The sequence below is a fragment of the Mesoplodon mirus genome (assembly GCF_964341445.2).
Source record: "Mesoplodon mirus genome assembly, chromosome: 5".
Lineage (NCBI taxonomy): Eukaryota > Metazoa > Chordata > Mammalia > Artiodactyla > Ziphiidae > Mesoplodon > Mesoplodon mirus.
In genome coordinates, this window is record NC_138980.1 from 153922161 (window position 1) to 153949595 (window position 27435).

General features: G+C 38.3%; 1 protein-coding gene across 7 annotated transcripts in view; it reads left to right on the forward strand.

Annotated features, from left to right (window-relative positions):
* The window catches only part of CPLANE1 (ciliogenesis and planar polarity effector complex subunit 1), a 133531-nt gene that overhangs the window by 49817 nt on the left and 56279 nt on the right, over positions 1-27435 (forward strand). For 2 of the 7 annotated variants that reach the window (XM_082623134.1, XM_082623138.1), the window contains exons 27-42: positions 626-774; positions 1386-1552; positions 2070-2158; positions 3115-3194; positions 4490-4567; positions 5961-6153; positions 9545-9838; positions 10014-10784; positions 11991-12157; positions 13263-13395; positions 14257-14311; positions 17579-17683; positions 19140-19211; positions 20930-21039; positions 21386-21581; positions 22198-22347. In XM_082623134.1, the coding sequence (XP_082479260.1) occupies positions 626-774; positions 1386-1552; positions 2070-2158; positions 3115-3194; positions 4490-4567; positions 5961-6153; positions 9545-9838; positions 10014-10784; positions 11991-12157; positions 13263-13395; positions 14257-14311; positions 17579-17683; positions 19140-19211; positions 20930-21039; positions 21386-21581; positions 22198-22347 (2809 nt within the window). The remainder of the gene's footprint in view (positions 1-625; positions 775-1385; positions 1553-2069; positions 2159-3114; positions 3195-4489; positions 4568-5960; positions 6154-9544; positions 9839-10013; positions 10785-11990; positions 12158-13262; positions 13396-14256; positions 14312-17578; positions 17684-19139; positions 19212-20929; positions 21040-21385; positions 21582-22197; positions 22348-27435) is intronic. The other 5 variants (XM_082623135.1, XM_082623136.1, XM_082623137.1 and 2 more) reach the window with 5 other exon arrangements.

Below are 27435 nucleotides of genomic sequence, written 5' to 3' on the forward strand. Positions count from 1 at the left end.
ACATCCCTTGTATTTTTAGCTGCATATATTTTTGCCCACTATGTCATTTTGAAATAATTACTAAATGTCTTTATAACTGTAAAGAGAGTGAAATGAAAGCAACTTTACATTTTTATTGCTATTGTTCTGTGCCTGAAAACACTGGTGATATACCTTTCAAGTTTGTAAGGCTGATTTCTTTTGAATACTCTTTAGGTAGTCAAGCTTATTTTTTCTAGGTGGAATAAAGACAGACATTGCTTCAGCATCAAATATTGAGTATTAGAAATGCAGTAAATACTTGGTAAATGAATAAGAGACTTAATCAGGAGAAGTTCTGTAGAAAGTATTAATAATCTAAAAATATAATGAGGGCTTCTCTGGTGGCGCAGTGGTTGAGAGTCCGCCTGGCGATGCAGGGGACACAGGTTCGTGCCCCGGTCCGGGAGGATCCCGCATGCTGCGGAGCGGCTGGGCCCGTGAGCCATGGCCGCTGAGCCTGCGCGTCCGGAGCCTGTGCTCCACAGTGGGTGAGGCCACAACAGTGAGAGGCCCGCGTACCGCAAAAAAAAAAAAAAAAATATATATATATATATATATAATGAAAATTAAATGAATATTAAGTACTATAAATGGTTTGTTTTAGGTGCTAGAGAATAATTACCCTGAGCCTCAGAATGGACCCAATATAGAGAGTGATTTTAAAACAGATGCTGGCTGTTCAGTTTCAGTATCCACTCAAGGTGAGAGTGAGGAAAGAAATGATCAGAATGAATCTCGTCAAAGTATCTTGAAGTAAGTTGCTGATTATACCTTCCTTTTCAAATACCTTGTTTGATGGTGTTTGGGCTTAAAGGCGAATTGAACCCTTGAAAGTTAAAGAAATGAGCATTTCTTTGAACTAGAGAAGCGGTAAGAGAGTGCTTTCTGAAGTACTTTAACAATTCATTACAAATTTTGTTTCTTTACGTGTTGGTCTAGCTTATATCTTGTAAGAGAGGAGCTAATTCATCCCAAGAGATCCCTTTATTATGTTCATTGATTTCCTGTGTCAGAGGAAGTTGAACTAATCATCTCATCCATTTTTACATATTAAGTAATATTACGAGTAATGTATCTTTGAATACTAAAGCTGAAGCCTTGGTAGCAGGAAGATTCCTTTGTGAGAATGGCAAATTTAGAAAAGTCGAAATTATTCTAATCCTTTGAGTAAATAAAAACGGGACGTTCAGCTACTCATTGAACAACCTTTTATTAAGCTTCTAGTATTTGCCATACATGGTTAAAAAACAAACTTTATAAATACGAAAGCTTAGTTTGTTCTTTTTCAATAAACTGAATCAATTGAAAGCAAGCTCTTTGTTCCCAAGAATGAGTTATAATTTTAGCTGCTTCATTTTTGTCAGTAGAATGCCAACTGAAGTAAAAAATCCTGAAATAAAAGGAACCAATGATGAGATTATTTCTGTCACTGATGATACTGAAAAAGTATTTGTAGATATTGAGGAGGATCTTTTAGAAGTAGAAACATTTACACAGGAGGAAATGGATATATACTCATCAGACTATGAAGGTCAGTTCATTTAGCTAATCTTTTTGTTTGACCTTACTAATTTGATATTGGTGAATGATTATCTGAGATAACTTAGTCTTACATCTAAATTGGCATGTTTATAATAGCCTAAAGCCAAATATTTAAAGAGTATTTAATATTTATGAAACGTTAAGCATATTAACTTATAACCTGAATATACAATTTTGGGGCCTTTTGCCTTGCTGTGTAATTATTATGGGTCTCCTCATTGCTGTGAACCAATTCTATGAACCTTTCCTTGGCAGTCTTCTTTAAAACAGAAACTCTCAGAGCTTTATGTGGAGTTATACACACTGATATGAGGCCTCTCAAGGCTCACCTGTGATTCACTTGATGAAGAGGGGTTGTCTCTAGGTGTTTAAAGATATTTTTGTAAGGAGGATAGAAAATGTTTCTGCCATTATATTTGTTTCCTATAATATTTCTGAACATTCTAAAAAGAAAATTGATTATTTTTCAAAAGGTCAGTTTTCTCTTCCTTCTTGTTTCCGTGTAGAATCCGCCAAAGAATCTGTTGGAATTGTTAAAAGTCCCAGTATTGCCTCTTACATGCAGATGCAGACTTTACCACAGCATTTAGAAGAAGTAAGTCTATAAGTAGTGGATAAAGTTAAATTATGCTATGGTAACACTATAGTGTTTTATTCAATATATCCAACCAAGGCTATTATCTCTTAAAAGTGTACTGTGGGCTGTAGAGTGTAGCCATGCAGCATTTTTCTTTCACTGAAATTCTATTATTAGTTAGATGTCTAATAATTTCAGGCAATGAAATGTTAATTTCATAAACTGCTGTACTAAATTAATTTAATCAAGAGTGATGCAAGTGTTCCATATTCAGAATGTATAATTCAGCAATAGTGTGCAGTTTTTACACATACATGGACTTTTATGTATTACTTGTTTTCTCAAAACTCTATACGCTGGATTTCCAGGTAGAACACAGACATCTCTAATTATTGAAACAATTCCTTTAAGAAGGATTTTTTTTTTCTGATTTTCTAGTTGTTTTCACAGCGTACAGTTGGCCCTTGAACAACATGGCAGTTAAGGGCTTTGACCCCCATGCAGTAAAAAATCCTCATCCATTCATCCCTTAGTATTCACGGAGGATTGGTTCCAGGACCTGGCGTGGATTCAACCAACCCCAGATGGTGTAGTGTATTTACTGAAAAAAATCTGATATAAGTGCACCCCCTTAGTTCAGACCAGTGTTGTTCAAAGGTCAGTTGTACTTACTTATGCAGTGATGTGTGTGTAATTTACAAATACATTGTAAATACATTGTGAATGATTTCTAGTGACATCATTTGTCTTTGTAGTTTAATATGCTCAATGGCTCAGGGTGATGGGCCAAAGGCATCACAATATAAAGGTCTAGTCAGAGCAGGACTGGGAGTACATTTTAATGTTTGGTTTCGCACTTGCTTTTAGACTGTTTTTATTCCAGGCGAATGGCTAATGTGAAACTCAAGATAACTAAGACAGTAATACCTGTTTGTTTCACCTGTTTTCTTTTTGGGTGCTATTAATTTTAACAGCATTCCACAGGAGAGGTTCAGTGTCCAAGGGAAGAACTGTTAGAGACATGTATGGAGGAAAAATCAACTGAACAGAAAGGGTAAGGGGGAAAAAGTATGGAAAGCTTTCAAAGCTCATCTGGGATTAACTTGATGAAGAGGGGTTTTTTTTTCCTCATCATTAACAGTATATATTTTATGGTGATACTGTGTTCCTAGTGAAATTGTAACCTCAATTTAATAGTAGTGGTAGTGATGATTTTTAGTAAATTCTATACTTCTAAATCTTGGTAGAGTGAAATAAATAATGATGTCTAAAATGCTTTTTGTTCTCCTGTCACTATCAACCTTAAAGTAAAATATAGCTATGAATAGACCAGAGTTTATTCAGCTGCTAATTAGGGTACTCCCTTTCCATACTAATTCCACTTTTCATGGGTCAAGTAAAGAATCATTATGAGTCATATATGTATAATCTTTCACTGTTATGGTATGATTACTGCATGCTGTCCATAGGGCTTTGATGGACACATACTCTGCTAGCTTTTTATTATTATTATTATTTTTTTTTTTTTTTTTTTTTGCGGTACGCAGGCCTCTCACTATTGTGATCTCTCCCGTTGCGGAGCACAGGCTCCGGGTGCACAGGCTCAGCAGCCATGGCTCACGGGCCCAGCTGCTCCGCGGCATGTGGGATCTTCCCAGACTGGGGCATGAACCTGTGTCGCCTGCATCGGCAGGCGGACTCTCAACCACTGTGCCACCAGGGAAGCCCGCTAGCTTATTATTGCTTCAAGGATAGCTGCAGGCAGTTTTCATTTGTTGCAGTTTGGGCATGATTTCTTAATTTTTAGAATTTTTGATGTTTTAGAATTTTAGAATTACCTCAGATAAGAGAGGCAACATAATTAGATTTTCTTTCTCTTCTTTTTTGTTCGGGTCTTCTGTGGATAATTAACAAAAAAATATGTTTAATGTCCTGTGCCTTTACAAGTAATATAGATATTTCTATTAATAAAAAACTAGTCGTTACAGTTTCAGATGTGATAATGGGCTCTGTAGTGTTCCTGAGCAAAGTGTCTGCTTCTTCCTAGGTAAAATTTGAGGTCCCAGCTAACTTCATTTCCACTCATTTTAGATTATATTATTTCTGTTGCCAAGCATTTAATAGTGTTCAAGTCGTATATTAAAGCCATCCAGACATATTCTTTGCTTTTGTTTGAATCTGTTACTATTGCTATAGAGACGGATGTAAATAGATTGTAATTACGAGCTAAGCATTACAGAAGATTAGAGGATGTTTAGACTCTTAGATCGCGGAGCATTAGATCACCTGGACCTTAGATAATGTGAAGAATATCTTGCTTCCTAATTGATTATTAATCTTTAATTGTAGTATGATCGAAGGCTCTATAGATCCAGAACACATCACTCCTCATTCATTTGGTGTAGATACAAGTTCAGAAGTTTCTAGGTGAGAATTTTTGCATACTGCACCATATTGATATAATTACAAATAGATAAGAGAATGAAATGATGCCTACTGTACCATTTTGAAATAATTACTAAGATCTTGACCAAAAACTAAGAGAGTAAAAGATTTTCCTCTAACAGTTGTGTTTTAAAGACATGCAGGAACTATTTTAGAACAAATCTTTTCTGGAAAAAAGAAGTAGTGGATATATTATTGAAAGATGTAGTTCTTGCTCATTTTCAGCCTCTAGCAGATCTCTAATAGCATATGAAATGCTTCTAATTCTCTCATAGAAAAGAGTCATCCAGTTGTCTTCTGAATTTGTTTTACAGGAGTTGAACAGTGTGTTTAGTGTTTACAAATCATGTTGAAATAGGAGAATGATATAGCACAAATTTACTTTAAAAAAATTCTCCAGTATTAGAATTTATCTCGTTACTTGTTGAAAGCAAAGGCCAATAAAGTTGTCTTAAAATAGGCAGGTCAGTTGTAACGCCTGTTTTTTTATGGATTTCCCAAATATAGTTTTGTTATTAAGGATGTGAGATGCTTGATAAAAGGCAAATGTTATTGCTGAAAGGGAATGAATGTAAATCCAAATAAATATAAACACAGTTTAATGTGTTATTTTCGTTTTAGAGACAATGATCAGTTTATTTGGACATGATAGTGCATGTTCCCTAATTTAGGTTATAAAATTGATTTGCTTGTACAACATTGAGCCCCTTCTGTGTTTTAAGGAATCATCCCCAAACAATCATTTTATAAAACAAAACTGACTTTGATTTTTAACTTTTATTTCTAAATAAGCATTTTTGTTAGGGTTTAATTATTAACATCAACTCTCTGATTTGTTTGGAAATGAAATGTTCACAATACTGTTGTTTCACATTTAATGAAGAACGACAGGAGTTTGCTCTATCCATGTTAGAATTAAACATTTTTTTAACCCATACTTTCCACAGTTTTCTTAAATCCATTCTGGATCATTAAATTTAGTCCAAGAAATATATTCCTAAGCAAAATTATGTACTCTGTACACCTAATCAGAATGATTGCACAGGTCTCAAACTCAGATGCCTGTAGGGCCCAGGCAAATAAAATGAACGTGAGAACTGTCCTGGGTTGTAACACCATAGGGAGGGGACCATGGCTGACTAGACATCACATGTCCCTTAATTACAGCATTTGGATGAATAACTGTGCTGAGGACAAATGTGTCTGGGGGCTGAGGGATAGAGTGAGATCGGCTTTAGGGTTTAAATTTCCTGAAAACTTCCAGAAAGCTTTTAAAGTAGAATAAAAAAGTAGGATCAAAATACTCAGCTCATAGACATCTAATTTGTTTCTTTCTTGATTAATGTGTGTTTTTTATTTATATGCTTCCACATAGTGCACGGATCTCTGCATGTAAAGATAAATCTTCCTCAGCGCCACCTTTGGTATCAAATAGAGTCACTGTTGCTTCACAAACACCTGGGCCAACAGCTCAGCCAACCCAGAGAAACGAACCCAGGGCTCAGTTATCATATTATTCCGATTCTGTTAGGCAAATGCTTCAAGATGAAATGTTTAAATTAGTTCAGGTAAGCACATCTTCATATAAACAAGTAAGTCTACACATGATATATATGTAAGCTTTTAAAATATGAACAAACTTCCAGAGACGGACAAGTTAAAATTGAATTGCAGGGCTTCTCTGCTTTGGGCACTCTTGCTTTGTTATTCAGAAGTCCTAACTCTAGGGACTAGGGTCTAGGCTGAGTTCCCTACTTCCCATGACGACTTTTTTACTGAGCTCTTGGGGATGCAGAGCTGCTCACAAAAGTGAGGTGGGGGATAATCAAACCAGACCAGCGGCCCCTGCTCAAAGGTGCCCAAAGTTCATTTTTTAACACAGTCTGTCACATCACATTTATCATCCCCAAACCAAATGTTGGCTTGGTTTGAAATTGTCAGCTGCATTTTAAAAGTATTGTTCACTTTGCCTTCCATCATCTTTTTCTCACCTGGTTATCCTTTCCTCTGTCTACCAACAATTTTTAAATATTTCCCTTTTCTATTTTATTCCTTAAACATTAATTTCCCTCAGATCTTATCTTCTCTTCATGTGTTCTACGTTCACTTTCATATCCTTTTTGTTTTTAATTGTACAATTTTCTTATTTATTTATTTATTTTATTTTTCACTGCATTGGGTCTTCATTGCTGTGCGTGGGTTTCCTCTAGTTGCGGCGAGCAGGGGCTACTCTTCGTTGCAGTGCATGGGCTTCTCATTGCAGTGGCTTCTCTTGTTGCAGAGCATGGGCTCTAGGCACACGGGCTTCAGTAGCTGTGGCACGTGGGCTCAGTGGTTGTGGCTTGTGGGCTCTAGAGCGCAGGCTCAGTGGTTGTGGCGCACGGGCTTAGTTGCTCTGCGGCATGTGGCATCTTCATGGACCAGGGCGTGAACCCATGTCCCCTGCACTGGCAGGCAGATTCTTAACCACTGCAACACCCTGGAAGTCCTCATATCCTTTTATGTGATGCAGTATACCATTTTTATATGGATAATTCTGGGCACTAATTTTGTGAGTTTTTCAAATATGTGTACCGATTTTTATAAATACAACTCTTTTGTAATTAACTCATGTACAACCTCATCCTGTATAGTTTAACAGTGAATGTGCCTGTGTGGTGCCTGGGCTCACAGCCAGGCTTGTGTGGCGTTCCCATGACTTCATGACTGATTGGTGTCTTCCCATGTGGACTGTGGCCTGGCCAGAGACCCTCACACATCCCACTGTGGGGCAGCCAGGACTGTTCCCATCCTCCTAGCATGCCCATACCCCTCCTCATGCCCTGCCCACACCCCTCCTCCAATAGAGACCTATGCCCTCCGTGACAGCTCCCCATGTGCTGTTGCTGGGATGTTTATACTAAAAAAAAAAAATCTTTGAACTATGGGTCCTGATGGGAATACTTTTTCAGCATGTCCCACTGTCCCATGGAACTTACTGAAAGTGATTTTATTCTTATTCTTCTGAGTCTCTTCTTTCCCTTTTCTGTTTACTAGCATGACCTATTTTACCTGCTTAAGGTTTTAGAAGCATTTGTCAAACTTGTTTTTTGGATTACCTAGGGACTTTGCTGGTCACTGCCCTGTATATCTAACACATTCTCCAGATGATTCTGGAGAAGATTGAGAATCACTGCCTTAGAGAGTCATCTTCACCTTCTTTCACTACACATATCCAGTGTTGTACTGTGCCCTCTTGACTCTTTTGCCCACATTGTATGTCAGTACAGTTACTTGCTATTTCTATAGTGGTAGCCAACCTTAGGTTCTTAGAACTTCATACTTCCATTGTGTCATATATGCATTTCTGAGACATTTTTCCCCAGATATTGTTTTAATACTCTTATTTTCCTGCTTTAAAATCTTCAGTAAATTTCAGGCACAAATTTGTATACTATATGATATCAATCATGTTTTAAAAATACAAAGAATGGAACTTCCCTGGTGGCGCAGTGGTTAGGAATCTGCCTGCCAATGCAGGGGACACGGGTTCGAGCCCTGATCTGGGAAGATGGCGCATGCTGCAGAGCAACTAACCCCATGCGCCACAACTACTGAGCCTGTGCTCTAGAGCCCATGAGCCACAACTGCTGAGCCCACATGCCTCAACTACTGAAGCCCATGTGCCTAGAGTTCATGCTCCACAACAAGAGAAGACACCACAGTGAGAAGCATGTGCACCGCAATGAGGAGTAGCCCCCACTCGCCACAACTAGAGAAAGCCCACAGCAACGAAGACCCAAAGCAGCCAAAAATAAATAAATAAACAAACAAATAAATAAATACGAGGAATGAAAGGATATACACTAAAAAACGTTAATACTAGTTATCTTTGGGAATAAGATGAATCATTCTTATTTTCTTTTTTATCCTTTTTTTCTGTAATAAGCATATATTTCTTTTGTAATTGAAGGGACCTACATTTTTTTTAAAAAAACCGCAGTGTTTCCTTATTGGCTTGTTTTAAGAAGTGCAGATTCCTCTGTTGGGCTTGAAAGACCCCCATGGACAGCTTTTATCTTCCCTCTTTTCCCACCATACTCTCACAAGTCCAGTGGTTCTCAAAGTGTGGGCCCTGAACCATTAACATCAGCATCACTTAGATATTAGGAACACAAATTCTCAGGCTGCCATCCCAGACCTACTGGAATCAACCTCTGGGGATGGGGCTCAACAAAGAGTGCTTTTAGAAGCCCTACAGGTGGCTCTGATGCATGCTACAGTTTGGGAACCACTGTACTAACCTCTCTCCTCATGAGCTATAAATTTCCTGCTCCATCTGAGCCAGTGTACATGCTAGGGGTTCCCAAGCTTTTCTGTACATTGAAATCACCTAGTCATCTTAAAAAATACTAATCCTGGCTCACATCCCCCGGATACTCTGATTTTATTGGTAGAGGGTGTGACCTGGCCATTGGGACTTTTTAAATGCTCCTCAAGTGATTTTGTCATTCAAGGTTTGTCAGCCACAGTGCATACCTTTGCCTTTCACTGGGTCAGCCCTTCCACAGGAATTCCTCTCTCTTCACCTGTTGCTAATCTCTGCTTTTTTCTTTCCTGAAAAACCTGGTCACAACACACCCATTTTAGGAATTCTTTAATTATCCTCACCCACTCCATCAGACCACTCCTTTATGGTCCCAGGGATGTTTATGTAAACTGCTTTACAGATAGTCCCAAGTCTCACTAGGAGTTCATATTCCTAGTTGACAGCTCCTTAAGGACAGGAAGCTATTCTTCTTTTCCGGTTTTTTTTTTTTTAAATCTCTCCCAGCTCTGCTTCCTATTCAGCATTTATGGGTCCAGCAGTTACTAAGACGGAAGTATGACTATTCTGGAATACTCATATAATTATTGTTGCTTCTTTAGGTTCTTTTCATTATATTTTAAGATGTTTCTTTAATTTTTATTTTATCCTAGCTGCAACAGATCAACTTCATGAGCCTAATGCAAATAGTAGGATCATCCTTTGCTAACCTCCCGGATATACATCAACTTCTACAGCAGTCTCAGTCTGTGCATTTGGTGGGAAGCCAGGGATCAAACCCCACAAGAGGGAGTAATGATGTTGAAGACACCAGTAGAAATCTGAAGGAGAGATTTTTCGTTAAACCACAACCCATGGGAGAGTACACCAGAGAGCCTGGCAAGAACAGCCCACACTGCCATAAAGAAATTGTGCAATCTGATGAAAATAGTAATGGAAATTTACAGGTTATGCATCTTAAAGTACCATTAAAGTTGTCCTAGTAGTTCAGTTGTTGGTTATTTGAGTAAATAACTTATTTAGTAATTATATTCCACCTCCTCCAAAACATATTGAACATCATTTAAAAAGTAAGAGTTCGTAATATATTTTAATCTTACATAATATTTTTTTCTCTTCCAGAATGTTCCACATAAGAGTGTTCCTTTTTGTCAATTAGAAGGCCAAACCCAGAATAGAGGACTAACTCCAGCATCTCAGAGCTTACCAACCACTTCGTTGTCTCCAGCCCCTGCTGGAAATACTCACCTCCACCTTTTGTCTATGCCTTCTGCCATTCTGAAGACACCTGAACTTATCCCCATTGCAAAAGCTTTCAGACCTGGTGATGGTTTTCCTTTGCTTCAATTTCAGCCCAAGCCTGAATTTAAGCCCCTTTCCTTCCATACAGAAAGAGTTCCTCAAGTTCCCTTCAGTCCTCCGCCACAGCCAAGAGTGGCTTGGGGATTATCTGATTTCTTCCAGCCTCCTTTGCCAAAGAGAGCAATGGACACTACTTCAATGTCCCATTTGAATTTGAGCCAGTATAATACTGAAGCCATAAAAAAAGCAGTTGAGCCGAAGAAATGGACAGAAACAATAATTACAGAAATCCCTAAGCATGTGAACTTGGATCAGTATGTTGGACAAGAAAACTTGACACCTCAGCAGGACTCTCCAACATTTATAAAACCAGAAAAACTGTTTGATGTTAAGCCAGGGCCCTTTGAGATATCTCCTCAGAATTCTTTTGGACTTCCATTATTGCACCTGCAACTTAAACCTCCTTCTGTATTTTCCTCTGCCTCAAGAGCATCAGTTACAGTTCCATCAATACCTATTAGAACTGTAGCAGAAGAAAGCAAATACCCAAGACTATCACTACTTCATTCATGTCTATCCCAAGGAAATATGGTAATGATTTTTGCAGAGTGATACGAAAGCACAGTCCTGCCTTTTTCATACCATAAATATACACTCAGTGAAAAGCTCTTACACACTTCTTTTTAAAGAAATAATGCTTCTGTTATTGAAAACAACATACAAAATTTGGTTTAAAATAATAATGGAGTTCCTTAAAGGTTTTAGGTCTTTTTCGTATATCAGTACCAGAGTTTTCTAGACTCTTTCAAAAAGATGTTTCTGAGATTCTTCTCAGAGAAGAAATAAGAAGTAAAATGACCAGCGTTCTGTGTGTGTGTGTGTGTGTGTGTATCTGTCTGTCTAGAGAGAGAGCATTGTTTGGGGTTCCTAGCAATTGTGATATGATTCCCTTCAAATCTACTACAGGTTAAAATTGTTAAATTTAGACCCAGATCTGTAAGTAGTTTTACATACTAAAAAATTGTATCTTTTTAAAATACTTTAAACACAAAGATTAAAGCTTTATAAATCTACCAAATCATCTTTAAAGTTGTAACCTTTGACTTATGAAATTAAGACTGTTTAGGTTCTAGTTTTGTAAGTCAGTATAGTTGAGTAATTGAGTAATTCATTCTCTGGTACACTTTTAAGATTTGAAAATAGTGCCGGGAAAAGAAATGGTCATTCCTTAGAAAAAGTACTTATCGTGCCTTCCTTTCTTCTGAATGTATTATGAACAAAAAAGAAAGGATTAAAGGAGTGGAAAAGTAGACATTTTGGGAAGGTTCTAAAGAAATATGTTTAATTAGAATAGTATAATGAACCCCCAAGTTACCATCACCCAGCATCAGTGGTTATCAACATATTGCTACTCTGTTCCATCCATAATCTCCACCTGTGTCCATCCTCCCTATTCCAAAGAATTTTAAATCAAAGCTAGATGTTATATAACTTCGTTTATAATTTTAAGGAAGATTTTTAATATGAAAAAGAAATTAAGAAGATGAGGACTTTTAACATAATTTCTGAAATAAAATGCCCAGTTGAAAATTTCAGGAAATGATTTCTAAAATCATTTGTACTTTAAGATGTGCGTACTCGTCTTACCAGTCCAAATCAGTTTGTTTTCTTTGATATGTTCTATCTCTTGCACATCTTAGTTTAATTTAAACCAATGTTTTTCTCAATTTTTTATTAACATATTGCCTAATTGAGGTTTGTAATTTTAAATTACTATGCTTTGTTTCTTTCTTATAGTACCAAAACCCACAACTTATTCCACTTGAAAACCTTATTGCATTTAAACAAATGCAACAAAAATTAACACATAATTTATTTGAACAAGGCAATCCTGGACACCTCCAGCTTCTACAGGTCAAAATAGAATCATCTGAATTGAGACAAGGAAAGGACAGTAAAAAAAGGCAAGTTTTACGTGAAATTTTATTTGAGCATATACCTGCAAACGTACCTGCAAGTTTATTATTAGTGACAATAATATAGTTATAAGACAGAAGTTATCTGGTTCAACCTCCCAGCCTGACACAATTGCATATTCAGTTTCCTTGTCAAGTGTCATGCATTTGAACACATCTTGTGATGAGAAAAATTCCTATAATGTGAGAAACAAATACTATTTTTGTTTACATTTTATTAAGGAATTCTTTCCTGGCATTCATAGGCTAGAGGTTTCTTTTTACATTTTTCTCTAACAGGATGAGCAGTCATCTTTTGCAGCACAAATATTTGATATCATGAAATCTTCCGTATACTGTCCAATACACTGAAGTAACGTTAATTGTTATTCATCTTACCATATCCTCCAGACTCTTACAGGAAGCAGTGATGTGAATTGTTTCAGGGCACTAAGAAATGCGCATGTAAAAAGCAAGGCTGTGACTTCTAATGAAGAGCATTTATAATGTTTTACTCATAATGGATGTTCAAAACATGTATTAACTGGTAGATTATTACTTAGTTTAGAAAATACTTTAACAATTTTACATTTATCAGACCCTAAAATCTACTACCAGTGCTCTCTTTCCAGAAATGGTCTTTCCTTCCATCTTTTCCAGGTAAACCCTCTTCAAAGTAAGTTTTCACCTTAACTTTTTGGGCTCTCCTTCCTCCTTGCTGGGATTTCCTCCTTGCTGAGGTGACTCAGTTTGCCTAACTTCTTCAGATAGGTGAATGGAGGTATCCAGTAGGGTTTCTGGGGCCAGCTTAGAATCTGCAGAAAAGAGAATTTGAAAATTACCTAAAAGGTGTAACTCTAACCTGGGACTCTAGTGACTAACACAGAAAAGTCAGTTCAGTATTAAAGGAGCTAGAAATAACTTTCATGGGTCCCTGACTTCTGCTTATATTTGCTTGTATTCTAGCAGAATATCTTGCTAATTTAATTAAATGGCACTGAAAATAATTTATTGACAAAATTTTGATAACTGCCCCACTGCATAGCATGATACAAATGAAAAACTGATGTTACTAAAATAGTAAAAATATATTTTACACTATTGTTTTTAATAGACAAAGACGACGAGCTGAAAAAGAGCTGCAAGAAAAAAGATCAGAGAAACTAAGGAGAAAACTAAATGTGACTTTCCAACCAGAGGATTTCATCATTAATGATAATGATTCAGAAATAGTTATGAAACCCAAGGTATAGAAAAACTATAATACATTCTTCCCTGGTCTGCATGTACACAGAGTTTGGAATGTCTGTGGTTTATCTAGTTGTCTGATTGCTGGAAGCTTCTGATAGTGACTAGGAGAACCTTAACATCATTAAGCACATAAATCTCTGCTGCATCCCTCTGTGCAACAGTAGACAAACAGTTGTGAATGTGAAAAGCAACTTGTTGGTAAATCAAAAACTGTAGTTTAGAGCATCTGCTTGTGTGACTTATATTTGAAATCACTCTGCCTTTTTTCTATGACATCTTAATGCATATCATGTTATTTGGGTTTCTCCTATGATAGTTTCACCTCACTCTTTTAGGTGCCTCTAGGATTTCCCAAACATAGGTTTGTTATGCAACCTATATTTTATATCAGATCTTTGCAAACATTCATTCTAAATTTGGTGACTATTTACCTGTATTTGCAACAAGAGTTTAAATAAACAGAAATAGTTTTGTTTACTTGAATCTTAGCACCCTTTTTTCAGTAAGTCCTCAAGAACATGTCTAGAGGCACTTAGTAAAATTTTGAGTCCATGAACAGTTTTGTTATTATTTGTGAGTTAAAGCTAGTCTTGCAGGAGAGAATTGCATATTGTAATTTAGTAACTGCATTAAATTGGTAATCCTCTTTTTTATTGTTTGACTTGTGAATTTCATAAGCATCTTTGTGGAGTTACTTTGATAGAGTAAATAATTTGATAGAATAAATATTTCTAGAATTAAAGGATTTTAAACTATACCTAAAAAATCAACATTTCTCATAGCTATTGAATATTTTTTTTCAAAATAATGACTGTCTTTGAGTTAATCATAACTTGATCATTTGGGAATTCATTTAGGAGCAACAAGAACATCATGGTTCCCAGCCTTTGGAAGACTTTGACATTCCTTTTGGTATGTATATGCATGATTAATGTCATGTCTCCATTCAGAGTTAAAATCAGCTTTCTAAAAATATGTAGATACCTACCCATTTCCCAGGGATACTGGGAAAAGTGGAAATGTTTATGTAAGTGTTGTATGTTGTAAGCACTGTTAAAATGTTAGTTATGATATATGAAAAAAAATAAAACAAAAAATAAATATAAAAATACGTAGATAAAAATGAGACCAAATTGCTTTAATGTTATCTTTGACAGGATGGTGTATATGTGTGTATGTATGCACATGTGTTTGTTTTGATGTGTTATCCGTTAGAGCAGTGGTTGACAAAGTATGGCCCACAGACCAGATCTGGATTACACCTGCTTTTGTGAATCAAGTTTTAGTGAAACACAGTCAATGCCCATTTATTTACACATTGTCTATGACAGCTTTCGCATTGCAGCAGGTTCCATTTATTGCAAAAGGGACCATATGGTTCACAAAGCGTAAAATATTTATCATCTGGCCCTTTACAGAGTTTACCAACCCCTATAGTAGAGCAATGCAATTAATTAGAATCTCAAATAAGATATTGATATATAAGGCCTAAAAGGAAATTATTGGAAAACGCGCCTGGAGTCAAATTAATCATAGAAAATACATGTACATTAAAGTAAAGGCATCAGTTCAGAAAAAAGAACTTGTTTATACATAGTAAATTCTTTTCTTTCTTGAATTGGTCAATTCATTTCTTGCCACTGAATGTACATGTTCTCCAAGCCTTTCTCTTCAGTATTTTTCACACATATACACACAAACACTCTTGTGCCTCTGCAACCATTCACTCTCATGACTTCAGCTTTTAAATTTTTTTGGTGACATTCAAATATACACCTTCCCTCTCTTTCTTTTCTACTTTCCCCTTAAATTCAACATGTTCACGGGAGTTCTTTGGTGGCCTAGTGGTTAGGATTCTGGGCTTTCACTGTGGTGGCCCCGGGTTCAATTCCTAGTTGGGGAACTGAGATCCCACAAGCTGCACGGCGTGGCCAAAACAAAAACAAAAAAAAAAACATGTCCACATTGTAAACTGGCATTTTCCTATTAGTGATATCACCACTCATTTGATTGGACAAGATTTTTACCTTGGAAGTCACCCCTGATTTATCCCTCATGTCTGTTACCCCATTCCTTCACTTAATCCTTGACCTGGTGCTCCCTCCCTTTCTCGGTGCCATGACCCAGCATCAGGCCTCTGTGTGCTGAGCAGTTGTCTCCTCACTGACCTGGTTAGCTTCTGTTTCTCAGCTTCTTAATCTGTCTGGTGTTCTTCTTTTCCATGCACTTGTCTTAAAACCATTTTCTTTTTCATTCATGATAACATTCTTTCTCTTCACAAAGGTGGTACATATTCACTGGAGAAAATTTAGAAAATGCAAGTAGAAAATAAGACCAATATTAAAATCTCCAATAATCCTTCTGTCTAGGGATAACCAGTGTTAATATTCTTCTAGGGTTTATTTTTCTGAATATCCCTACTCTATATATCTATAAATATATATATATATGTGTGTGTGTGTATATATTTATATATAAAAAGAATACCTCCTCTACTTGTTTATAACTTACTTGTTTTTACATACTAGTATTAAGGTATATATCTTCCCATTTTACTAGATACTCTTCTACAATGTCATTTAAAATGACTGCGTAGTACTCCAGTGAATGTATATTGTGTCATTCCAAACAACAACAATTCTCCAATTCTGTGACATCTACTGGGTGTCCTATAATTCAGTTCCATTCTACCACTAATAACCTAGAGTTAGCACAGACTCTAGAGGTTAAGGAATCAGTCCCAAAAGACTCCCTTTAGACACCATCTGCAAATGGGGTCCCCCAACACCTGCATTTTTGTCTGGTCAAATATAAATTCAGGGATTCCCATGACACCCCCACCCCCTGCCACCAGGTTTACTAATTCTCTAGAACAACTCTAGAACTCACAAAAGCACTTTATTTGTGGATACAGTTTCATTATAAAGGATACAACTCAGGAACAGCCAAATGGGAGAGATGCATAGGGCAAGGTATGGGGTTTGAGGACACAGAGCTCCCACACCCTTTCTGGGTGCACCAACTCCCAGCACATCCACTTAATCATCAACCTAGAAGCCCCCTTAGCCTCGTTGTCTCAGGGTTTTTACTGAAATTTCATTGCATAGGCATGATTGATTACATCATTGGCCATTGGTGATTGAACTCCAGCTGCTCTCCCTTCCATGGAGGCGGGGGTAAGGCGGGGCTGATAGTTGGTTCCTCTGGTGACCAGCACCCATCCTGAAACTATCTAGGGGCCTGCCAGGAGTCATTAGCCTAAACTCAGATATGATCAAAAGGGGCTCATCATGAATAACAAAACATACTCCTACCACTCAGGAAAATCCAAGGGTGTAAGGAGTTTTGTTCCTGGAACCAAGGACAAAGACCAAATACAAATATTTTTTATTATACTACCAAGAGCCATCATTGATACTCTTTTATTCTACTTAGACTCCCTGGGTACTCTCCCAGGAATATCCACATCAAAACCTAAACTCCCATAATAGTCTTTGGACTTTGACTCTACTTCCTGCTGAATGTTTCCTCCAGGGTGGAAATTACCTCAGGTACAGCATGTGCAGTCTGAATTCATTATCCCTTCCCTACCAACTGGTTTGTTCTTCTGTGTTCTCTATCTCCATTTGTGTCACTACCAACTTAACATCAAAACACACATTATTCTGAGTTCTGCTTTCCCCTTCCCCCTCTCAACCAGTCAGTAGCCAGTTCTTGCCTATTTTACTATCATTGTAATTCTTAAATTTATCCTCTCTTGTCTATTCCTCACCATTACTGGGTACTTACTTGGACTGCTGCAGCAGCCTCATCTATCTGATTGCCTTACTTTAATTTTATCCACTGAAATTTATTTTCCACACACTGGCTGCAGTGGTTTCTCTGGAACATCAGTCTGAGCATATCATTTCCCTGCTCAACAACTTCTACTGGATCTTCATCAGTCAGAAGAATAGGTTTCTAGCCTGGGCATACAGAGTCCTTCACAATTTTGGTTTTAATTCTACTGAGCTGCCTGTGAGGGTCAACTTAGATACCACTTCACTCAGAAAGTCCATTTTAGTAACATCTTGACACTGAATTCCTCACCTCCCTTGAGTTAGGTACTCTGCTTCTGGGCTCCTGGTAATATGTTGGCTTCTTAATGATTGCTTCCAATGTTTTGTTGTTATATTTAAGAAAAGCTCCAGGATGATGTTAATACTTCAGCTGGATTGCATTTCATGGCCTCTGTAAAAAAGAAAGTTAAAGAATGTCAGGATGCAAGTACAAATACAGACCCAGGTAAAATGCTATTTCACTTTAATTTTTAAAATTCATTACATTTTGCAATATTTAATATATCAACTTTTTTTTTCAAAGCAGTGATTTAAAGGGAATTTAAAATTATGTGATAGGGACTTCCCTGGTGGTCCAGTGGTTAAGACTCCACACTACCAATGCAGGGGACCTGTGTTCAATCCCTGGTCATGGAACTAGATCCCGAATGCCTCAACTGAGAGATCCTGCATGCCACAACTAAAGGTCCCGTACATGGCGATGAAGATTCCACATGCCTCAACTAAAACCCAGCGCAGCCAAATAAATAAATAAATATTTAAGTAAAATATAAATGAATAAAATTATGTGATATTAGTTACTCATCCCAGCTTCTTGTCCCCAGCCCTGGTGTATACTTTACAAATTTTAAACTAAAATTAAATTTTAAATTGAATTTATGGTAACTTTATTAAAATGTAATAGGTATTTGTTTTAAAATGCCATGGACTACATCCTAAATCAGTAGAAATAATATATATATATTCTAAAATTTTTTATTTTTTGGCTGCGCCATGCGGCATATAGGATCTTAGTTCCCTGACCAAGGATTGAACCGCACCCACTGCATTGGAAGAGCGGAGTCTTAACCATTGGATCGCCAGGGAAGTCCTGGTAGAAATAATATTTTGAATTTGGGTTCTCTGTGCCATAATTGACTTTACTAGAATTTCATGCCTAAGATTGAGAGGCCTGAAGCCGTGGCTACTGAAGTTGAGTTAGGAAGAGAAGGACTAGATTGGGTTTAGTGTGGGAAGAATATATGTAACTGTGTCCAAAAATAGAGGAAATAAATGTTGGAGGAGCTATTATTTCGAATTTTGCCTGACAGACTTCTTCATTAATGTAATGAATGAATGTATTAGGTGGTTTCCAGTATTTTTCTCCTATGAATGATGCTTCAATGAGTAACTTCTTGCATAGAGCCTTTTTTGTTGTCATTGTTCATCACTATGATTTAGCTAACTCTTTTATCCTTTACCAATCCAGTAGATTAAAGAAAAAGGCCTCTAACTGTTATTTTAATTTTTATTTCTTTCTGAATGAGGTTGAGCATGTACAGGTTTTTTTTAATAAGATTTTTTTGATGCAAATGGTGAGTGCGCATTTGAGAAACATTCTTAAATGTAGCTTTGAGAAAGCCTTGGAGGTACTTGACTGCTCTGTAGTCTTCTAAAGTCAGCAGCCTATTTGCTAGAAGTTTGTTATTCATTCAGGTGATCAGGCCCAAGATATAAATAGTAATAAAATCTAAAATTATCATATTAATTAAAAAATTAAATTCTTAAGCTGTCAGTCTACTTTTCTACCATGTTTTATACACAATATATAAAAATCTGCACTTGTATATTTAATTTTTTCTGTGCTTGTGAAATCCTTTTTCTGTTTTCTTTTTGTTCCAAATCTCCTAATTGACTACAAGATAAAGATGCTGCTTCTCAAGAAGTTGTTTCTGAATGTCATAAAAATCAGCAAATCATTTCTTCCTCATCAGGTGTGATTTCTTTCTTTTTTTTTTCTGAGAACACCATGACTAGTTAAAGGTTATGTCTGCATGACGGCTGAAACAGGAGTTACCGACCCCCATAAAAAAAGCAATTAAACCAATCAATTGATTTAATAGAGATAGAAAGATAATTTAAGTATTTTCACTTTCTTTTTTTCTAGTTTTTAAAAAAATGTGTTTATTTTATTCATTTATTTTTGGCTGCATTGGGTCTTTGTTGCTGCACGGAGGCTTTCTGTAGTTGCGGCGAGCAGGGGCTACTCTTCGTTGCAGTGCATCAGGTTCTCATTGCAGTAGCTTCTCTTGTTGCAGAGCATGGGCTCTAGGAACGCGGGCTTCAGTTGTTGTAGCACGTGGGCTCAGTAGCTGTGGCTTCTGGGCTCTAGAGCGCAGGCTCAGCAGTTGTGGCGCATGGGCTTAGTTGCTCCACAGCATGGGGGGATCTTCCTGGACCAGGGCTCGAACCTGTCTGTGTCCCCTGCATTGGCAGGTGGATTCTTAACCACTGTGCCACCAGGGAAGCCCTTTTTTTTTCTAGTTTTTTGGTTGTCATGTGGTTTAAGTTCAAGCCTTGGTGCCAAGTTTCCAGTACTTAGTATTGCGACGAGTTATATTTTGCTTGTGAAACTTGAAAGTAATGTTCTATTAAAAATACAATGCTAGGAAATAAGATTACAGTTGTAGGACAAAAGGCACAGTGTTAGACTGCTGACTTATTGTGACAGGCTTCTATATTGTTTTGAATAAGAAGCTAATGACTTTTGTAAAATTAAGATATTAAACATTTTAAGTGGTAAAATTTAGCTATGGTCTTTATATATACTAAGAACCACTGAATTGTACATTTTTAAAGGAGGTGAATTACATCTCAAAGCTGGTTAAACAAGTGAACAAACAACAAGAAACAGTGTTGAAAGTAAAAAGAATAAATTAGTTATGATTAATTTCCTAAAGCCTGGTTTTATTGAAATTTTAAACAAGCAAAAATGACTTAATATATCTGAAATTAAAAAATGAAATTATAGCATTTTCTTGGTATGACTTAGATATTTCATTATTCATGTGAGCCATTCATATGAGAAAAGCAATAGTCAATATGCATCAATTCTGGATTATTCTAGAGTAGTTTGCCCTTAGAATAGAATACAATTTGCTTTATTTATATCTATGAAACTTCTACTTAGATTTTCAACAAATATCCTTTTTTTTTTTTTTGGTTGTGTTGGGTCTTTGTTGCTGCGTGCAGGCTTTCTCTAGTTGCAGCGAGCAGGGGCTACTTTTTGTTGTGGTGTGCAGGCTTCTCACTGCGGTGGCTTCTCTTGTTGCAGAGCACGGGCCCTAGAGCACGCCGGTGTCAGTAGCTGCAGTGCGTGGGCTCAGTAGTTGCGGCACACAGGCCCTAGGGTGTGCGGGCTTCAGTAGTTGTGGTACGCATGCTCAGTAGTTGTGGCTCATGGACTCTAGAGCACAGGCTTAGTAGTTGTGGCGCACGGGCTTAGTTGCTCTGCAGCATGTGGGATCTTCCCAGACCAGGGATTGAACCCGTGTCCCCTGCATTGGCAGGTGGATTCTTAACCACTGCACCACCAGGGAAGTCCCTCCAACAAATGTCTTTAATGTTGTTTGTTGCTAACTTTTTCTTACCAAGTTAATGACATAGAGCTATTTACAGATTTTTTTACTATCCTGATTTTTCTTATTTTTAGAACGCGAATCTTTCAGTGTTCCTCAACTTTTGGCACCAGATGTATATCTGAATCTCAGACTTTCCACTGAAATATCAGAGAAACCTCTGTCACCTTCAACAAGTGAAACGGTACTAAATTTGGAAGTTTTAATAAGAAGTTTTAACAATACCTTTGTGCTAAATTTTATTATGGTCATCTGCATTATTCAGTTGTATAGGTGAAATGAGGCCAAAAATCTCATCTACATAGATTTGTTGGAAAGGTCAAAAATTAGTTTAAAATTTAAATATTGTGCCCCCAAATACTGTAAACTAAGACCATCACACATACTTCCTGCAGTTTGCCCTAAGTTAGGCTTATATAAGCTCTTCTTGCCTTGAGAATTAAACCTTTTTGGGGCAGGGGTAGGGTACAGTGGCCGTACTATAAGTAAAAAGAATGTAACCCTCATTGATTTTGTGTGTTTTGGTTCAGATTGGACACACTTACATAAATGTTATTGACATTGAAGCTGATGATCTACACAAGTTACCTGTTAGAGAAGAGCCTTCAGATGATAATAGTATCAAACAGCAAAGCGATCATCTAAAAGTCCCATCTTCTGCACAATTACATTACGTGGCAGCTTCAGTTACTAATGCTCTTCCCCTGCACAATTTTAAGAGTCAAGGTAATAATTTTTTCTACTTTTAAAATAAATTTAAAACATTTTGAAAAATTCTTTAATATAGCATTGTTACCCCTACTTATGTCTCTTAGCTCTCCTCCTCCAAATCCACTGTAATTTTATTTTATTTATTTTTTTAATAAACGTATTTATTTATTTATTTATTTATTTATTTATTTTTAGCTGTGTTGGGTCTTTGTTGCTATGTACGGGCCTCCTCTAGTTGTGGCGAATGGGAGCCACTCTTCGTTGGAGTGTGCGGGCCTCTCACTGCAGTGGCCTCTCTTGTTGCGGAGCACGGGTTCCAGGCACGTGGGCCTCAGCAGTTGTGGCACATGGGCTCAGTAGTTGTGGCTTGCAGGCTCTAGAGCACAGGCTAAGTAGCTGTGGCACATGGGCTCAGTTGCTCCATGGCATGTGGGAACTTCCTGGACCAGGGCTCGAGCCCATGTACCCTGCATTGGCAGGTGGATTCTCAACCACTGTGCCACCAGGGAAGTCCAAATTCACTGTAATTTTAGATGTTTATATTCACATTTAGAAATGTTCTATTAATCTTTTAAATACCTTGTTTATAAGTTTAGAATCGATCTTTTTATGCCTTTCGTATTCTTGATAGAATCTGGGAATTCCGCTATGGATTTATTTTTTAAACCTGCACAAGTGTCTCCAACCTGTCTAGATGGAAGAAGCTGGAGAGCAGGCATTCCAGAAGTGAAGGAGCCTTGCATCACCTCACCTCCACCATCAGACATACAGCAGGACAAAGGTGCATGCCCTAGATTTATAGCATAACTTTCCCCTTTCTCTGAATTACTGTTATATTAGAAATAAGCACTAAAACTTGATCATTGCAGAGGAAACCAGAAGAAGGGTTTTTCCCTTGCTAAGGAGAGTAGGGGCAGATAGGTTCCAAGCCTGGGACCCAGGGATATTGTGCAAGGAAGCTACAGATCTGTTTGTGCATATGTCTTTTCTCAATTAATGAGGCTAAAAATAAATATCCTGTGGAAATTCATGAGAGTTTTGGTGTTAAAAAGGAATTCTCATATTTTAGAAGGTGGGAAGTTCTAGAATAGCACATAGAAAATACACAGGCTTGGTAGCCAATAGTACTGTATTAGCAAAATATTCAGTTTTATAGTCATAAATTAGGTTGCATTATTGTAAAATATTTGCAAGATTTAGAAGAATGTTTCTCCAAAACCTAAACTTACTACATGCTGCGAATTATTAGGTTAATCTAGTATGTAATCAGACTTCCTGCAGCAGAGACCTAATGCCTCTTCTGGCTTCCACAACTGTTGGGAGGAATGGACCTAGCCTTGTGGTCATCAGCTGCTTGGGTGCAAAGTCCAGCACTGCCCTTTCATTGTGCATCAACAGCAGACACTCAGGAGATGTGAGGAGCAAGGAAGGGATGGGTAGCAGGGAAACTTCACCTTAGGATGTGTTAGAGCATGTGTATTACAGCTGTGTATACAATAAGTGCCAGCATTTCAGATTTTGAAGCCTTTGCCCTCTCTCTCCCCTGCCATGGGACTGCTAGGTGCATGGGTCGTGGAGGGAGGATGTATGAAGCTGACAGTCTTTCAGGCTGGGGAAGTGTGTGGGGAAATGAAAGGACCTTGGCTTTTATCAGTAGATTCAAATAGGACAGACCTGGCTTTCAATCTCAGCCCTGTTACTTAATAGCTTGGAGACTTTTTGCAGGTAATTAACTTTATCCAATCCTCACTTGTATCTCTGTAGGATACAGCCTTATAGGGTTGTCATGAGGGTTGCATCTAGCCAAATGCCTGTGACCACTTAAGTACCCTGTTAGTTTCCCTTCATTTTCACACCAACTTGACTTTTGAAATTCTGACAAACTAGAACCGGACTGATCTCCCTGTGACCTCAGAATATCTTAGGACAGCATTTTAAATGACTATAAGCTACAGGTTAATTTCCTCCATCAGTGAGATCAAGTCTATATTCAACCTTTTGGAAGATCCTTCTCTGAGGAGGTCGGTCATGAAAATATGTCAGTGGACCATTCTACTATTACTAAAGATAACTTAAAAATGCCAATTTAAAAGGAAGAGTTTTATATTTTGAAATTAAATTCCATCATGGTATATACATAGTATGCTTTAAAGACTCAGAATATAGTCACAGTAAAGTTGAGTGGAATTTGTATTATAAGAAAAGGCTGGGAGAAGGGAGGGACAGGGTTCTTAGGTATTTAAAACAAAAGCAAAAGCCAAACAAACAATACATTTATGTTTTAGTGAGACCTCACCATTTTGAATGACAGTAGCTTACTATTTTTGAAACCATGTCCAACAGGAATACTATCAGTAACAGCAAGCAGAGCTTTGCTAGGCAGAGGGAGAGCATTGCAGGGTCCGTGGAACTCAACATTTTAAATAACCTCCTATAAAAAAGTGCTATCCGACTTCCGGGGAAGATGGCGGAAGAGTAAGACGCGGAGATCACCTTCCTCCCCACAGATACACCAGAAATATAGCTACACGTGGAACAACTCCTACAGACCACCTACTGAACGCTGGCAGAAGACCTCAGACCTCCCAAAAGGCAAGAAACTCCCCACGTACCTGGGAAGGGCAAAGCGGAGAGATTCCCGCACAGAGGATCGGTGCCGACCGGCACTCACCAGCCCGAGAGGCTTCTCTGCTCGCCCGCCGGGGCGGGCGGTGCTGGAAGCTGAGGCTCGGGCTTCGGTCAGAGCGCAGGGAGAAGACGGGGGCTGGCGGCGAGAACTCAGCCTGAAGGGGGCTAGTGCGCCACAGCTACCCGGGAGGGAGTCCGGGAAAGCTCTGGAGCTGCCGAAGAGGCAAGAGACTATTTCTTCTCTCTTGGTTTCCTGGTGCGCGAGGAGAGGGGATTAAGAGCGCTGCTTAAAGGAGCCCCACAGACGGGCCTGAGCTGCAGCTGAAAGCGCAGAGCCCAGAGACGGGCGTGGGACGCTGGGGCTGCTGCTGTTGCCACCAAGAGGCCTGTGTGCGAGCGCAGGTCACTGTCCACACCGCCCTTCTGGGAGCCTGTGCAGCCCGTCACTGCCGGGGTCCCGGGATCCAGGGACAGCTTCCCTGGGAGAACGCACGGCGCGCCTCGGGCTGGTGCAACGTCACGCCGGCCTCTGCCGCTGCAGGCTCGCCCCGCACTCCGTGCCCCTCCCTCCCGCCCGGCCTGAGTGAGCCAGAGTCCCCAAAGCAGCTGCTCCTTTAACCCTATCCTGTCTAAGCTAAGAACAGACGCCCTCCGGCGACCTACACGCAGAGGCGTGGCCAAATCCAAAGCTGAGACCCGGGGGCTGTGGGAACAAAGAAAAGGGAAATCTCTCCCAGCAGCCTCAGAAGCAGTGGATTAAAGCTCCACAATCAACTTGATGTACCCTGCATCTGTGGAATACATGAATAGACAACAAATCATCCCAAATTGAGGAGCCAGGAGTCAGTGCTGTGCCTCTGAGGTGGGAGAGCCAACTTCAGGACACTGGTCCACAAGAGACCTCCCAGCTCCACATAATATCAAACGGCGAAAATCTTCCAGAGATCTCCATCTCAACACCAGCACCCAGCTTCACTCAACGACCAGCAAGCTACAGTGCTGGACACCCTATGCCAAACAACTAGCAAGACAGGAACACAACGCCACCCATTAGCAGAGAGGTGGCCTAAAATCATAAAAAGTCCACAGACACCCCAAAACACACCACCAGACGTGGATCTGCCCACCAGAAAGACAAGATCCAGCCTCATCCACCAGAACACAGGCACTAGTCCCCTCCACCAGGAAGCCTACACAGCCCACTAAACCAACCTTAGCCACTGGGGACAGACACCAAAAACAACGGGAACTACGAACCTGCAGCCTGCAAAAAGGAGACCCCAAACACAGTAACATAAGCAAAATGAGAAGACAAAAAAACACACAGCAGGAGAAGGAGCAAGATAAAAACCCACCAGACCTAACAAATGAAGAGGTAATAGGCAGTCTACCTGAAAAAGAATTCAGAATAATGATAGTAAAGATGATCCAAGATTCTATTTCCAAGATCCAAAATCTTGGAAATAGAATAGACAAAATGCAAGAAACAGTTAACAAGGACCTAGAAGAACTAAAGATGAATCAAGCATCGATTAAAAACACAATAAATGAAATGAAAAATATTCTAGATGGGATCAATAGCAGAATAACTGAGGCGGAAGAACGGATAAGTGAGGTGGAAGATAAAATAGTGGAAATAACTGATGCAGAGCAAAATAAAGAAAAAAGAATGAAAAGAACAGACAGTCTCAGAGACCTCTGGGACAACATTAAACGCACCAACATTCGAATTATAGGGGTTCCAGAAGAAGAAGAGAAAAAGAAAGGGACTGAGAAAATATTTGAAGAGATTATAGTTGAAAACTTCCCTAATATGGGAAAGGAAATAGTTAATCAAGTCCAGGAGGCACAGAGAGTCCCATACAGAATAAATCCAAGGAGAAATATGCCAAGACACATATTAATCAAACTGTCAAAAATTAAAAACAGAGAAATCATATTAAAAGCAGCAAGGGAAAAACAAAAAATAACACACAAGGGAATCCCCATCAGGATAACAGCTGATCTCTCAGCAGAAACTCTGCAAGCCAGAAGGGAGTGGCAGGACATAATTAAAGTGATGAAGGAGAAAAACCTGCAACCAATATTAACTCTACCCAGCAAGGATCTCATTCAGATTTGATGGAGAAATTAAAACGTTTACAGACAAGCAAAAGCTGAGAGAGTTCAGCACCACCAAACCAGCTTTACAACAAATGCTAAAGGAACTTCTCTAGGCAAGAAACACAACAGAGGGAAAAGACCTACAATAACGAACCCAAAGCAATTAAGAAAATGGGAATAGGAACATACATATCAATAATTACCTTAAATGTAAATGGATTAAATGCTCCCACCAAAAGACACAGATTGGCTGAATGGATACAAAAACAAGACCCATATATATGCTGTCTACAAGAGACCCACTTCAGACCTAGAGACACAAACAGACTGAAAGTAAGGGGATGGAAAAAGATATTCCATGCAAGTGGAAACCAAAAGAAAGCTGGAGTAGCAATTCTCATATACAAAATAGACTTTAAAATAAAGACTATTAGAAGAGACAAAGAAGGACACTACGTAATGATCAAGGGATCGATTCAAGAAGAAGATATAACAATTGTAAATATTTATGCACCCAATATAGGAGCACCTCAATACATAAGGCAAATACTAACAGCCATAAAAGGAGAAATCGACAGTAACACAATCATAGTAGGGGACTTTAACACCTCACTTTCACCAATGAACAGATCATCCAAAATGAAAATAAATAAGGAAACACAAGCTTTAAATGATACATTAAACAAGATGGACTTAATTGATATTTATAGGACATTTGATCCAAAAACAACAGAATACACATTCTTCTCAAGTGCTCATGAACATTCTCCAGGATAGATCATATCTTGGGTCACAAATCAAGCCTTGGTAAATTTAAGAAAATTGAAATTGTATCAAGTATCTTTTCCGACCACAATGCTATGAGACTAGATATCAATTACAGGAAAAGATCTGTAAAAAATACAAACACATGGAGACTAAACAATACACTACTTAATAACGAAGTGCTCACTGAAGAAATCAAAGAGGAAATTAAAAAATACCTAGAAACAAATGACAATGGAGACACGAAGGCCCAAAACCTATGGGATGCAGCAAAAGCAGTTCTAAGAGGGAAGTTTATAGCAATACAATCCTACCTTAAGAAACAGGAAACATCTCGAATAAACAACCTAACCTTGCACCTAAAGCAATTAGA